General features: G+C 48.2%; 1 protein-coding gene across 1 annotated transcript in view; it reads left to right on the forward strand.

Annotated features, from left to right (window-relative positions):
• Positions 1-299: 299 nt before the first annotated feature.
• The window catches only part of LOC131288298 (regulating synaptic membrane exocytosis protein 2), a 39,151-nt gene continuing 23,174 nt past the window's right edge, over positions 300-16,276 (forward strand). Inside the window, exons 1-5 of the mRNA XM_058317417.1 lie at positions 300-409; positions 1,162-1,366; positions 5,455-5,574; positions 5,656-6,135; positions 6,758-7,010. Of these exons, the coding sequence (XP_058173400.1) occupies positions 300-409; positions 1,162-1,366; positions 5,455-5,574; positions 5,656-6,135; positions 6,758-7,010 (1,168 nt within the window). The remainder of the gene's footprint in view (positions 410-1,161; positions 1,367-5,454; positions 5,575-5,655; positions 6,136-6,757; positions 7,011-16,276) is intronic.

Here is a 16,276-nt window from a genome sequence, read left to right on the forward strand (position 1 = left end):
TGGTGGTGAAGCACCGTTTTTTTTTTCGGAAGAGCGCGAGTGCCTAGTGTAAAACCATCTTTATTGACACGTGTATGCAACAAAAAAGGGAGGAAAACAAACTAGAAGTGAGTTCATGAACTATATGTGCACGTTGTAATGAATTTTGAATGAAAAGTTGACAAAAGGGAAGCCACGGGGTAAAACTAGCGTGAAGTGAAGTGTTCCAGCAGAGCGTTTGCGTTTGCTTTGCGGAGCGAGCAAGCCTTTTCATTGTACTTCGGTTTCCGGCAAAGTGAACAGCATCAGCCACAAGCAATATGGCCGACATGCCGGATCTATCGCACCTGACGCAGGAGGAGCGCGCCATCATCGAAGGGGTGATGATGCGGCAGAAGCAGGAGGAAGAGCGGGAAAACGAAATCATGCGGTAAGTGGAGTAAATTTCACGATCGGAGAGAACGATAGATGATACATTTTTAACTTAAAATATGCGATAAGTAAATATTGGGAGAAAATTACAATATTAATAAATTAATAATTTTATTAATAATTACTTTAAGTCAGTGCCACTAAACTTAACTTAAAGTGTTTGTTTTAATACGCAATCTAATTAGTCTTGATTAAAAAACTGGTGCTCTACACTTTCATGGAAAATATAATTATCAATACATTTTACAGGTTTCAATCGTTGTATTCCAATAGATTTTGGTATCGATCCTCGACCATACTCGACCAGAAATAGAATAGAGAAAATATTTTGCATCCCACTGGCAAATGATCGAATGCCACATTGAGCACTGATTGGAAAATAAATTAAATACTCATTTATTCATGAGAAGTACGTGGGAATGCGTGAAGCATGGCAGAAATGGTTTTAATTACTGCAGCCGCCATGAAAGAGGTAAAAAACCACGCATCGCAAGGTTTCGTTCGTTGTGTTTTTCCCAAAAACTGAATCACAACGTTCGGTTATCTATAAATCAAACTATACCTGTTACTAACGGTGTTCTTAAATGGGTTTAAAAATGTTAACAAATATTCCGACACTGCTTGATGCGTACCAATTTAACTGAAGCTTTGATTTCCCACCTTGAACACTTATGCTTCGACTTCGCACTCCACCAGAACATATCTGTTTATACATGTTTTTATTCTCCATCAACCTCTTTTCCCTGGCAGCCGCAAGCAGGACGAGGTGGCCACTCTCGTCGACTCCATCCGGCAGAAGTCGGAGCAGCAGAAGAAGGCGGGCGTCGAGCTGGAGGCCACGTGCCACATCTGCCTCAAGACAAAGTTCGCGGACGGTATAGGGCACATCTGCCACTACTGCAACATCCGCTGCTGTGCCAAATGCGGTGGCAAAGTAACTCTTCGCAACAATAAGGTAAGTGGCGGGTTTGAAAGCGCCAGGAGGGAGGGGGGGAGCGCAATTCCGAATGCGAAAACTTGCACACGCTGAAAAGTTTTATTGGTGATAAACATGCTGGTTGGTTTGCTTTGGTTTGTTTTTTTTTTGTGTGTCGTTTTCACCGTTCGTATGCAAAGTGCAAACATCGTTCGAGGTGTTTTCTTGTTGTCGAATGTGTAGCATGATAAATGAAGCGTTTAAATTGCACTTGACAGAAGTTAATGTAACAGAACGTAATGCTAGAGACTGAAATCACTTTCCGAATATAGTTGAAACTTAATTGATAAATAGTGATGATAAAGTATTAGACTTTCACGTTATTTTAATTTTATTAAAAGTAACAATTCGTTTGTGTTTTTAATGCGTTTAGCCTTCCAAACTTTCTGCTACTCATGGAAAGGAAGTGCAAAAACTACGCGCAACGAATTTATATCTCAACCTGTTAAAACACACACGCCGCTTGAATAATCAAAACGATTTGACTCTGATATGTATTTATCTTGTATTTAAATGCGCAGTGTTTGTTTCTTAGCCCCAAATGATCCATCAGACATAAACTTTAATTTTCAACATTCAATTTTTAATCAAATTAAACCAATGAAATGTAATCCACACTGTCATATGAGATATAAATCCCATTTTTTGTAGAACTAAAAACTCTTGGCAATTTTTATCACACATACAGTAAATGTCAGTCAAATCAAGCAATTTAAACATTTTCATCCGGTTTGAGTTGTGAATCTTTTATCCGGTTTAAGAAAATGACAAACCATTGCTGAAAAAACATATAAATAAAATCAATGTCAAATCTATTACAAAGCGCTCCGGCGATAATTTTCACTCAAATACGGCCCTTACCGTCAGATACTGCGGAAGCAGCCATCGAAAGTAAAAGAAAGATCACCGCAAGGTGACTGTTCCGGTTGACCGTCATATCCGACCCTGCTGTCGGATGTGTGTACGCGTAACCGAAGCCAACCGCTCTCCGCTAAGCGCTATTGATTGTGGATTTCCTAGAAAAGGTTTCCCGCTTGCAAAGCGGATCCCGTCGAGGGCTATCCTGGAAGGGATGGGGGGGGAGCCTTTGCGGTGCGGTGAGGCGCGGCGAGACTTTTCGGCAAATATGCGTAGCGCATAAACAAGCGGCGTATGGTGGCAACGGAAAAGCGAGTGAGTGAGCAAGCGCACCCCTCCGCCGCGAAGCAAGCGTTACATCGGGAATGGAAAGTCATCGAAGATGAAAATTTCTCGCAGCCCCAAAAACGGTCGCTTTCGTCCGCGGCTCCACCTCCCGCGCGCGCGTCCGCCATCTTAAGGAATGGAAGGCGAATGAATGAAATGACGTCATTTCGGTTCGTTGCCTGGCTTCGCCCTTCCCCGCGAGCTTTGGCCCAACGATTGATTTTTGATTTATGAACCAATGAATGGCGTGGATTCGCTGAATAGCGCGAATCGGTCGGACGTTCCTCACAAAATGGCTCCCGCCCGAAGACAATGGAGTGCAATGCTTTTGCCTTCCCTTGCGCCTTGGCAAACGGGGCCGGCCGGACTTTCCACTGGCACTGCACGCCCGTTTAGGGAAATTTACATGAGTTATAATTTCTGCTAGCTCCATCGTTTGGCACCGCAACGTTTGGTTGGAAATAAGAAAGTCGAAATAATGGCACACAGTGATAGGCCGATTGGACGGTCGTGATGCTGCGTAGGAGCCCGAGACCCGGGGAAACTTATTGCACTCGTGCAGCTATATAAAGGAACATAATTTTAAGTGCCCCCTCCCACCCCCCCCCCCCCCCTCTCTTACTATTTCGCCGGCCAAGTCATCCAACTCTTTGCCTGGGCCTGCTTCTCTTAGCAGCTCGGCTTAGCTGTCTGGTAGCGGTTCGGTTCCATGCTGCCCATTTTTGTCTTTATTATCAACGCAACGTCTTGCCCCTCCCCGACCCTTTCTCTCACCTCCAGCGCGCGCTTGCGGCCTCCTTCAGCTGGCTTTCGCTCTAGCCAGTAGACACGAGTTTCGTTTTGCTTGTCTGCTGGCGCTCATCAGCATAGGCGCCCAGAATGCTGGTGCCAGCTTTTTTTTCCTCACTTCTTTTTCTTTTTCTTCATCTTCTTCTTCTTCTTCTTCTTCTTGTTTTTGGCCTCAACATTCGATTCGCATATGCTACGCGCGTGGCTACCATCTTCCGTGCTCTTTCTTATGGTTCCGTTTCTTCCTCACACTCCCTCGGAGTCTGTCGAAGTGGTGCCGATTTTTGTCAATGTCCAACGCGTGGATGGCCCACCCGAGCGGCCGGATTCGAACGGATTAACAAATCGGAACGGGCGATGGGTGGTGCGTTGTGCACGTCTTCGTTGCCGCCAAAGCGATGGTCGGGTGGCGTCTTGGCGAGTCGAGTGCTGCCGTCTCGGTTGAAATATGACGAAAATCTGAAGCACCCTGGTCTGGTCGTTGGGCGGAGGCGGGACGGCTGGACGCGCGCCATTATTTGGAACGCTTTACCGTTTCCCTCTATTTAACAATAGCCTTTCTTGCGATGACTTACAGATTTTCCAAAACGCCTTTCCCCCCCATATCCTGCCCGACGCGCTATCGATTCCGTCTGGTCGGGAAGCAGTTGGTCTAGCGTTTTGCTGGAAAGTAATAATTACTCCGCTCGGCTGCCGGAAATTTGACTGGTATTGGCTGCCAACAGTGGCCTCGCCGGCTAGGAAGGCCGGGAAATATCTGCCTGCTGGGATGGGGAAAAAGCCGTTCATTCATTATGTCCAGGGCGTGCCTCGATCGGTAGGTGGATTTTCTGCCAGCTGACCCAGATGTGCTCGCATTGTGGCTGCGAGGAGCTCGTAGCTGATGCGAAGCACGTGTATTCCCCGGGCTGCAGCAAGTGAACCGGGAACCTGAACCCCGCCCCTTCGGATGGGAAGCTTGTGCCAACTCGCGTGCCGCTTTGGCGTACGGTTAATAATTTACGATACGCACTGAGTTTGGAGCGTTGGCAGCGGCTCGTGTGGCGCAACCGAAGGGAAAACCCTGGCCTGGGCCATGTGATGATTTGGATTGCCTGCACCGCGAGCTCCTTTTCCCAGAAAGCACATACTTTTTGTTTTAGGGACAGGGAGATGATAAACGATCCTCTAACCGCATAACGTAAGGGCTGAAAGTTTATGAGTCGTTACAGCAAACGAGTGATATTCGCGACGCAAACCAATGGCACCGACGTTTTGATCGTCAAAATGTATGCTTAATGATATGAATCGCTGCAGGAGAGGAATGGCTAACGCCTTGAATTGCTTGAAAAATCTTTTGAAATGGTTTCTTTAATGTATTTAACACGTTCCGTACTGCGTCACCCAAATATGGGTGACAGCAGTTCTAGTTCTAAAAAGTTTTTGACCCATAAGTAAATGAAAATGCAACATAAACGTTATTGTAATATTTTATATAAATTTTTGGGAAGCTAAGTTTTTGTTTGGCCTTCGAAAACAATCGGTTTAACAAATATAATAAATAAATTGTAACTTAAAAAATTGTGCTAAAACGCTTGGTACACAACGTGTTAATGATTTTTTCTTATGATCTATTCTGTAGCATTAATAAATGCTTTAAAATATGTTTTTTTCGCAAACAATCCGATGGAAACCGTTCCTGATTAAATTCTACATTTAAATAATAGTCAAACTACTTAAGTGTCTTTAAAAGTCAGTAATTTTGTAGAAGTGAATGATTGTTTATGGTTTCCTAAAGTAAATTAAATTGTTTTTAAAACAAATTTATTCCATCCCATCCGAGTATCAAGATATTTTTTAAATATGTTTGACGATGAAATGTTAATTCTTTTTCGAGCCTCACTTGGCATGTGCTGTGCGTTATTTATTAGCAAACGATTTGTTTTATAACCAAGTAACGACTCTTTGTTAGGATTAGCCACTCAAACAATTTGACCTTTAAACTCAGAATGTTCTGTGAGTCAGCACATGACGAATCAGCGTCATGGATGGCTCTTCTGAATGATTCATGAAACTTTTCACTAAACAACATGTTTACAAATGGGTCCTTGCAGGTAATATGGGTATGCATAGTGTGTCGGAAAAAGCAAGAGCTGCTGTCGAAAACGGGCCAGTGGATGAACAAGAGCACCAGCCCGGATGGGATGATACGAAGGCAGGAAGGTGACCCACGGGTGAGTTTTCTACTCCGGGTAAGGCGTTCTGTTCTAGCACGAAATCGTTTGACGCGCCGTTGTTTACCGTTGCCTCCGCAGTCGCTGCCCCAAACGATGCTCGACCCGCACGATCCGTCCGACAAACGGCCAAAGCTCGAGCGGGCGCGCAGTGCGGCGGAGAAGGAGAACAACCCGATGCAGCGGGCCAACAGTCAGCTACGTCGGCAGTACAGCCAGCAGGATCCGCCAACCCGCCGACTATCGCAGTCGGACGGCGTGGACATGATGATGTCGCCCGGTCATCAACACCAGCAGCAGCAGCAGCAGATGGGTCGCATGCAGCAGATGGGACGGCCGGGCATGTACGGACAGCCGGGTGGTGGTGGGTACGGCGGTGGCTACGGAGGCCACCATTCGCAGCTGCCCCAGCCGCCGATGCAGCATGGGGGCGGTGGAGGAGTTGGCGGTGGCGGAATGGGGTCCTACGGTGGAGGTGGTCAGCATTCAATGACGCCGCAGGTCCACATCACGCACGCCGGCGGTGGAGGGTACGGCCACGAGGATCCCAGCTACTACCAGGTACGTGGAGTGGAAGGGCAAATAACATATTTATTCCCAATTTTTCACTGTCTAAAACATCTATACAACACAAAATAGGTAACAGCTCATATTTGAACCATGAATTCCTGAAAAAAATTAATTAGAAGAGGTAAAGATTAATTAGAAGAGGTAGTCTAATGATAACTGTTGAGAATTTTATCAAACCGTTAACAATTTACATTCTTCAAAGAGAAACGAAGCATTCGGAATTGATTTTCGAAAAATTCAAGCATTTCAATTATGAGCGCCTGCAGGTATGCAATACGCTCAGCATCGTATAAATGGTGGATATTTGTCTGCCTATTCCATTCGATATTGTCTTCGTTAGTAATGCTTATTTGTTGGTTGATTCTATTAGAAAGGATTAAAAGAAAAATTATCCTTAAACCTGAACCAGTTGGCCTTATAATCTTTTTCGAGTTATAAGTTTGAAATTGAAGCCGCATAGGAAACGAATCGAAACCCTTTGAAAAGTTGGTGCTTTCAAAACATCCTTTTACCGTAATATGTACAACTAAACTTTCTTCATTGCTTGGCTCAGTTGAAGTTACTCATATTAACATGTGCGTGCTTTCGCTTTTCGCAACTCTCCAAATCGCAGAGTGAAATCGAGGACCTGATGCGAACGCATCCCCATCTGGTGCATCCGCGCCAGCAGCAGCACTACGCCGAGTCGCTGCAGTCCAGCTCCGGCCATAGCAGCGGGGGAATTGGTGGGGGTGGGGGCGGAGGAATGCATCTTCCACCCGAGCCGACCAAATCGCACAAGCGACCCCTCGGTGGACCCTACCTGCCCCAGCAGCGATCGTTCAGCAGCTCCGATGAGGACATTCGCTCCACGCCGGAGTTCGAAGGTAAGTTCGATGTTGTAACACGTGTGTGTGTTTGTACGCGCGTGTGTGTGTGTGTGTGAGTGTGCGTTAACTTATTTCGATCCCGATCATTGAGGCGCCAGATAGGCCTCCGGTTACCAAAATTTCCCAAACTGTCGGGAGAAGGACAAAGGAGGATGCAACTGCACTCCCCTTTTTCCTTAACATTGACATCGATTTTATTTTCCACGCTGCGGCTAGCGTTTAGTGGCCCCGGTACTGCTAGTTCCGTTTCCTGTGTTTTGTGCAGTTTTATTTGTGTTTATTTTTTCCAAATCAAAACATCGTACCGTTTTTTGTTTTCTTAGTTCGTTCGGCGTTCTTCCCTTCTTTCCATCGGCCGGTAGTTCGAAGAAACGGAAACACATTTTTAATAGTTTATCCACAGCGCTAGTATCGACAGTTACTTTACTTGCGCCCCTTTCCCACGATCTGCAAAACTGTAATGCTCTTAAAAACAATCATCGCCCCAGTCCACCACCCCTCCCCCCTGGTTTACATTAGCCAAACTTCGCCAGTGTTGATGGTTCCGCCGTTGTATTTTTCTGTTCGAGTGGTTTGTGTTTGACTTCGGAAAGCTAAATTTCTTAATTCCTAATTTTGGAAACTTCCATTTCTGATCTGGTCCTACGCTAAGAAAGAAACTTTAAAAACTCTCCACGCAATGTTCACCGTAAGCTGTCATGCTGGTTTTCGGTAGGAGTTTGAAGGCGCGGGTATTTTTAGTACAGAGATTTAGCACAATCTAAATGGGCACCGGGTTTGCGTTTTTTTTTTTTGCGTGGGTGTTCGTTCGAGCTTCTCGATCATTCCTCACCATTAGAGAAGGATGGGTTTTTCGTCCGGCGTAGGATGTCGATGACATTTGCAAACTGTGGTGGCTGTTAATTTGATGAATGAAATGTCTTTCACCACGTGGCAAACCGCTGCTCAAACTATGACGAACCTTTTACGTACGCCTCCACGCGTTGCTTGAGGAAAAAGGGCTTCAATACACTAGCCTTCTCTGTCTCTCTATCATCCTGCGTTGCTGCTGATTGCCACTCTAAAGGATGATTCAGTGGGGGAGTTTTATCTGGAGCAATGTTGAGTGTGGAAAACCACGTCGCTAATCTCTATAAAAATGGATTCCAACCAATAACCTTCTTACTCATTGGCCGAAACGTCAACCGATGGAACGGTTTTCTTTTCGAACGCATCAAACGGGGTTTCACGTGAACCTTGGAACCGCTGTCAACGAGCGTAGCGGTGGAAATTTATTCGTCTAGTCTCTCACCCCACTGGAAGCTCCCATATGTCGGTGGGCAACCCTGGGCCTCGTTCCACGGTCGCCGGTGCACTCACTGGTGGTGTCACGCAGCCATACAACGGCACAATCCACGTCGTCAGACCATCGCGTCTTTAATTCGTCGCCTCTAATTCGCTTTGTTCTGCAAGGTTTTTGTAGGTCAGGACGACATCGTCGTCTGACTGACTGACTGACGTGCTGCAGCTTCTTCCCTCCACCGGGAGGGGTTGTTTTTACAACGTGCACGTTACAGCGCGCCCTTAGCGGTAGACGGGTGGTGGAGGAATGCAATCGGTGGCAGGCGAACACAAAACAAAGATATGGAATGAAAGATTCAAGCTGCCACACTCCATGGAGACGCCTGGTCGCTGTCGTCGCGGAGGTTGGTGGTTACTTTGTTCGACTTTGTCCTCCGACTGACTTTCTTTCTGGCTTTCGGTCCGCAACTGTAATGGGGGATTTTTCCATTCCTTCGTTTTGTCTCCTCCCCTCCTCCTTTCATCGCCTTTCTTCGCCCGCTTTCGCCCAGTTTTGCTTTCACTCCCGTGTCCTATATGAAGCACGTTCCATTGCACTGTCAATTGGCTTCCTTTGCATGCATATCCTCCCCAAACCTCCCCGGTTGGCCCCGAATACGAATGCCTTGTAATTTTCCACGTGCCCCTCTTACCAGCTACCCGGGGAGGAAAAGGAAGATTTCTGCTTCTACTAAAATGGGAAAGAAAACCCATAAGCTACCACTTTCCTGCGCGGAGACTCATTTGTCGGGCAAATGCAATGCCCTCCGAGCGATTCCACGCGGCAGCAGGGTGCAAGGGGTGAGTGAAGCTCCACGGCACTTACCCCTTGCCCACGGCCATTTACTTGCAGTGACCTCGGGTTGCGGGTTGCAATTACCCTTCGCTTGCATGTGCTTGTATCAGCCATAACGTATCAGTGGCGAACATCGGCAGTATCTGTTCTACTGCAGTATCTTTTATTTTCGGGCACATCATCGTGCCTCGTCGTTCTCCCCCCCCCCTCCTCCGTGGCCTATTTCTTTTGCGTTAGTGCCCCTCATCGGAGCGCTCGTAAATTATTGCGCCCGTTATAAATTGCATTATTGACGACGGGCTGTACCATAATAGTAATAATGTGAACTTGCTCCCGGTCGGTAAGGAAAAACGGTGGGGGGGACACTCGGAGACACGCTTCGATGCATTCCCCTCGTCCCTCCCATGGGACTGCCTACCCGAGTGAGTGCCGAGTGCTGGTTCGTTAGTGCTGGTAAATTGAGGTTTCTGGAACGTTTCACCGAAGGGCACCGGCTCCGAAGGGGTTGTTATCGCCTATTGATTGTAGCCAGATTTTTGTGCCCATTTTCATTACCAGCAGCAGGCAGCATCATCATCACCATCATCAACCTCCTCATCTCCATCATCCTTTTTCGATAAGATTGCAGTATTTCCCCATACACACCGTGTGTGTGTCTCTGTGTGTATGTGCTTTTTGTAATTCCCCTGCGGCAGCTTTCCATCGACTGCACTGCAATCAGTGCTTCTAGCCTTTCCAGTTCCGGGCTGCCGTATCATTGCCTGCTTGCCACTTTGTATGGCTTTCCGGAGCAAAACTTCTTTTGTTCGAGCGATCGTGATGCCAACGCTGCCTTTGACGTGCGATAGTTTCCCATTTTCCCGACCTCCCCGTGGTGGGGACGCCTGGTGGAAATTAATCACCATACGTACATGCACACTGCTCGCTCCTGATATACTGCTCGGTTTAAATAGCTTGCGGATAATTGAACCGAAATCTTTGAGTTTGTTAATTTTTGTTTTGTGGTGATTAGTAATACGTGTAACAGTACCATTCCACAAAATACCAACCAATGGAGACGCCTGGTGTTTGACGCCTAGGATCCGACCGAACGCAACCATTCGCACGACGCAATTGTTGTGCTTCTTTTTCCCTATTTCATCCACGTCATCAGGCCGAAAAACGATTGTCCTTTTCGGTCGGGAGGGAGGGAGGGAGGGGTGGGATTGGGGAGGAAGAAAAAGTTTCTAGCTGGGCTGGGTTGACTTTGAATTTTGCTTCCCACACACCACCCGGGGCCGGCTATCTCTCTGACGTCAGGGCAGCGTAAGGCAGCGGATGCAGGTTTGGGTGTAAAAAGTCCGTAGCCCGCACGTGCGTATGCTGGTGTTGCGGCGTGACACGCCGATTACGCCGGGGTCAAACTCGGTCCCGGCCCATTGACAACCGGGCGCTGGGTGGCCGCTGGTGTTGGTGTTGGGAATGCCAAACCACCGACCCCTCCCCCCCCGAGGCTCAGCTGCCCAGCGGCTAGCACGTGTGGTGGAATCGAGTGGCTGCGGTTCGGGTGGGTCTCTCGGTTTGCTGCTTGCCGATGGCTAATTCTCGCCCCTCATTTGCCTCCAGGAAAAGCGCTGTAGCACGGGAATCCACATTTTTTACCAAACAGTTAAATGGGAGAGAGGGGAGAGAGAGGGAGAGCAAACACCAAACGCAGCCCTACATAAGTGTTCGGTAGGTACTGGCGTGTGCTTTGCTGAGCGTGTGTCCGAGAGCAGATTTCCAATTAATAAATTCATATCAATGACCTTGGGCTGGTGGATGCTGAGTGCCTTCCCGCTTTGTTCCCGGCGGAACGAGCAGCCGGAGATCCAGCAGCAGCTGAAGCGCTGGTGGCAAATAAAATCGGGCGAATAAACAATCGAACACCCGCCAACGACCCGAACGAGAAACGGTCGTCGTTTTTCGCCACGCGCGCTCCCTGCTGTTGCGGTGAGTGACTCGGTGGGCCGAACGGTGCCAAAAAGCGATGAAAAAAACCGACCAACAGTCACGCACACCTCGCTCACCAACGGTTTTTTTTCTCCCCCCCCCGGAGGGCTACTGTGTACGCTGTTTACTATTCCACCCCCTGCAGGGCCCTTCGTTCTGCGTGTGTGTTTTTGGGCTTGTTTTGCTGACGTAGAACGGTTTTGGGGAAATGAGAGTTTGTTGGTACCGCCGCTAGATTATCGATTCCTTGGCCTCCAGCGGACCAGTGGCGGAAGTTGTGATCGATGGTAGGGCAGAAAAAGAATATCTGACAATGTAAAGAGTCGGGAGGAGCTTGAACGTCCTAAGAATTCCATGAGTGACAATCGTGTACTATCTTTAACGCCACAAGAGATATGATTTTATGGAGCACAATATGGCGAGTGATTTAAATTCGGTTTGTTTATGGAAACCGATACAGCAGCTGCACTGAAAAGCAGTTTTATACGCTTTAAGACCTTTGCTACCAACCATCGCCTTTGAAAGTGTCAAAACGGAAGCAAAGGGACCCAACGGTTAAGCTTTCCTCTTTCACTCTCCTGTAAAAGGCGCTCAGTTCGTGCGCTCTCTGTCCCTCTCATCATGCGCTCCACACACTCAAAACATCCCGATCACCGTGGGTCACTCACCGGCCCCGAGCACGGTAATTGATGAGTGCCGGTGCGTATAAGTTTGGCTGGAAAATAGGATGAACCGGAGAAGGAAAAACAAGGTTCCCAAAAAAAAAAGACCGAAGAGACACTGACGCGGCCAACCGAGCCGTGAACACACACACACACCCGGTGTGTATGTAAATTCGTCCTTACCGGATCAGTTCAGTTCGTTTCCAGCCGTCGAGCGCGTCAGGTTGGAAGTTTGGAAGCAAAAACCGCGACCTGCCGACCGGAAAGAGGACCTCCCTGCCACCCCCTCGGAGTGGTTCCCTTTCGAGGGAACGAACGATAATATACAAGCGCACCCGTGACACGCGAAGACGTTTTGCCGGGGGTTTAGTGTTGGGTCGCTGGCCGGGAGACACTGGTGCTGGCCTAGTTTGGTTTCGATTCCACCCACCCGACCTCGAGGTCCGACTTTTGGCCGGGAAAACGATTGACTGGTGGACCTTGTGATTTTATCCGTTCACCTCTTGTTTTATTTTTGTTGTGTGTGTGTGCTGAGATGTGTCGCCCGCATGTTTTGGGCGTGAAAGGATTTAGAGTGTGTAGGAAACCAGGAAAAACCCAAAAAACGAAACAATGATTAATCGAAGGCGACATGTGGACATTTTTGGTGTGTGGTAAACCTGTATGTTCTTGAAAAACAGCAATCGATTCGTCTGGCATACGAACTTTCAGGTCCCCGGGTGCTGTGCAGTAGGAAAAACGTTACCCTTCGGCACTGGATAAACCCTTAACCGAAGGTGGGTTTAGTTTCCGGGGCCTCAGCTTCCGACGTCCCGATCGGGCCCGGGTTTTGACACACTCTGTCACTGGGCACAAATAAGTGCATTTACCGATTGCATCCCCATCGGTGTGTGTGTGTTAGTGTATGTGTATTAGCACGCCTGAGGCCGTGTGCCCTTTCGAGCAGTGTGCCCTATGTGCCGTGTGCGGCCCGTACACACACAGGCGGCCGTGCGAAGGCGAAAACAGCTTTGCACCGGAAATTATCGATTGCCGGAAGAATTGACCATTCACGCCGTTCCGCAGCGTGTTGCAGAGGTGAGGCAAGGGGGTGGCAAGGAAAAAGGCGCGCAGTGCGGGAATGAATTGAATGAAACACAAGAGCGTCGCGAGGTGCCAGCGAGAGAAATAGAGAAGCGCATTTTCAGCACGAGAAGAACGGGCCAGGGACGGCGCTGTTTCTTTTTCCGATTCCGGTGCGTTTCGAGCTGAGAAGAACGCTTTCGGAGAGCGGCAGCGGAACGGTCGATTCGGGGACAAAAACCGTCGGTCTCCGGATCGTCCCTTGTCCCCCACTGTGTATGTATGTGTGTGTGGGTGTGTTTTTGTATGTGCGAGCGTGTGTTATTCATCCTGCGAGCTGATGATGCTTAGCTTTTAATCGACACACCACACTTCGGGTTGAGTGAAGCCTTCGGGGCGGCGTGTGAAGCATGTGCCGGGGGACACAAAAAACAAGGCACACCAAAAAGGGAGGTTGCAATCGGTCCGTTCATTAACTCGGTCGGTTAGAAGCGTAAGTGAGCCATTTGTGGGCTAGTTTTCCCGCCCCATCCCTCGGTCGGTGGTGAACTGCGGCAAAAAGCCCAGAACTCTGGCACTCCGTTGTCACATGACGCTTACGATGCAAATGTGGCGAAGCTATGTCTCGGTACAGCCTGCAAGTATGCAGCACGAGTGTGAAGCCTGAAGGTATGCTTCCGTGCGTGCAGATGCGGTTTCAACTGGAAAAATGCTGTTGGAGCTATTTTTAAAACCACTTGCCAGGCACAACAACCGGTGTGTGGCTTCCCTTTTTCCTCACGGATGGAAGATTGTTGCAGTGAAAATCGTATTTGTGTATTGTTCTGTGGGGGGTTGTCAAACGCATTCAAATCCCTTCATGTGTGCTATAGGATCTTCTTCGGAAAACTCGGCAGACGGGAGCCTTCAAACATTTTATAAAAATACGGTGAATGAAACATGAATTGACCGTCAGCGAAATAGAGCAGAGAAAGCCGAGCGAAAACGGGAGAGCAAAATTTGGCAACGAAGCACAGAGAGCACAGACATTGTACGTGTGCCGTTTGGTGCCGTGTTCGAGTGAGGGCGAAAAATTCGTGAGCAGTGCCCGAGATAAAGAGAAACTTCGACCTAACCAGCCGTCAGGAGAAAACATCAGACATCACAGGACGTCAGGGCAGCGGACCAGCGAACGTTGCGTCAAACCGAGCGTCCTGCCTGCTCGAGCGGGTCGCCCAAACACCAAGCGGACCGGAACACATCGGTGATGTTTGTGTGCGTGTGTACGTTTGTGTGTGGGTGCTCGCACCGTCTCGTTGATCTCGGATAAACGTGACACGCACTTGGGTGTGATCGGGTGCGTTACCGTACGATCCCTACCACCCACCGCCGACGGTTCCGGTTTCCGCCGCCCCAGGTGAGTGCCGCGGAACTTGTGCGGGCACTCAATTTTAATCGGTGCGGCATCGGGGACGGTGGTTTCTAAAAATAAATTCCTCCCTTTCCGGGGTCGAGGATCTGCAGACGTTAACAGTAACACTCCCTCTCCCATGGTCGTGTTTGTTTGTGTGTGTGATTTTCTGTGTGTCTATGTGTACAGTAACTATACCACCCTAAGCGCACTTTACCGAAAGCTCAGCCGAATCTCGCCGTCGGTTTGGAGTTGTTTTGACACTGGTGCCGATAATCCGGCAGGAGGCGTGCAAACAACATCGAACTTATCGAGCAGTACCATCCGCGCTATCCGAGTGATTACTGTGTTTGGCAAACGGTGAGCCCAAGGTAGCAACCGAACACCTCCCGCGTCGGTGACTTCCTGTTTCGCTTCATTCGACGTGCAAAAGGAGCTGTTCTGTTGACAACATTTTAAATACGCGAAGGAAAACGATAAGCTCCTAACGTGTGCACCGAGAAAACGACATTGTTCCACTGGGCCGTCCGTGAGCCAGGCAGTTCCCGTTTGGAAGGTGTTGCGAAGGTTCCATGACGATATTGGAAAAATGTGAGTTTTATCGAACGCTCCTCAACCTGCTGAGGCATCAGAATTCATCTGAACTTACCATTTCCCCGATCGAATCCATAAACAACATTCACATTGAGTCGTAGCAATGCCCTTGCTATTGTTTTGTATGCTTGTTTTCTTAGTAAATTTTGTTTACATTTGCAATTGACTGTTTGTTTTCTTCTAATAACTAGTTTGTTTTCCAAGTTGTCAAGTCAACGACACGGAATAAGGTTTTGTTCAAAAAAGTTTTACATTTTGAATCGAGAACCGTTGGCAGTAGGATGATTTCTGTAGGATTATTCATATGTTTTTTTTACTAAAAATTCTTTGCACATTCTAAACTACAGAAAATTATATCTGCTGCTATATAGTTTATAAACTATTTCGGATTATATCTGCTGGCCATGTTCAGCTTGAAGTACTCGCAAGACAATGTTTTGGCTATATATAAGAAAAAAAAAACTGGTTTCCTTTTCGGCGGAGGCAGTTAGAAAAAGTCAAATCCAATTTACTGCTGATTTGCTTTCTGCGTCGGGCTAACGGTTAACGTTGAATGCTACATCGTACACTTCGCCGCGTTCAACCGGTTCGTTTTAAGTACGGTCGTTTGTGGAAACTAAGTCCAAGTGGGCTGCCAAAGGTGGCGCCATCAGTCCAGCAGCAGAGCAGTGTCCAACCGAAGATTATGAAGAAAATTGGATTGTCGTTATGTGATATTCTTCATATGTTTGTTTCGATTGGCAACCGCGCGCACCACTCGGTGTATATGTGTGTGTGTGTGGCACGTTTTAAAATGCATCCAGCCTGTGTTTTTCGTAGCGAAAAAACGGGTCGGGAAGGACAGTGAGCCGGATTTTTTCGCCATGGGAAGGATAACCATTGGCCGTGGTGGTTATGTAAGCAAAAGTGCTCCAATAAGACACACACGAAATGGGCCTACGGGAGACACAGGAGGGCTCTCTGGAGGGTTCCCCTAATCCGGAGGGACCGGTCCGAAGGAGGGCGCACGGAAAAAAGCGAGGAAAATTGAAGCTAAAGTGCAATTGCACGGCCTTCGGGCCGGAATCTTGGAAGTTATTTTTAACACATAAGCCGCTTCTTACCGTGCGGGGTTTCTCGCCTTTCTCGACTGCTCGTTCCGAATACATTGTCCACCCTATCGACCCACGGCGCGTGACGTGGGGTGAGCGTCAAGCGGAGGGTGGACGCTTTGCGCCTGCCACCGCCACTCCAGATTAAGAGCGACGCTTATCTGACCCAGATCGGCTTCATCTCGGTGGCTTTAACGAGGGCACCGGTGAGAATTTGACGAACAATGGCACCGGTTCCCATGGCCAATAATATCGAGATTGTGTGATTATTTTGGCACAGCTGCGAATTGATCAGTGGGGAGCGTGCATGAGATTTTTTCGTAAGAAAGGACGAAACCACGGCCAATTAGTGGGTAAAGTTATTTTGCTATATTGCA

This window comes from Anopheles ziemanni, chromosome 3, assembly GCF_943734765.1.
Source record: "Anopheles ziemanni chromosome 3, idAnoZiCoDA_A2_x.2, whole genome shotgun sequence".
NCBI classification, from domain to species: domain Eukaryota; kingdom Metazoa; phylum Arthropoda; class Insecta; order Diptera; family Culicidae; genus Anopheles; species Anopheles ziemanni.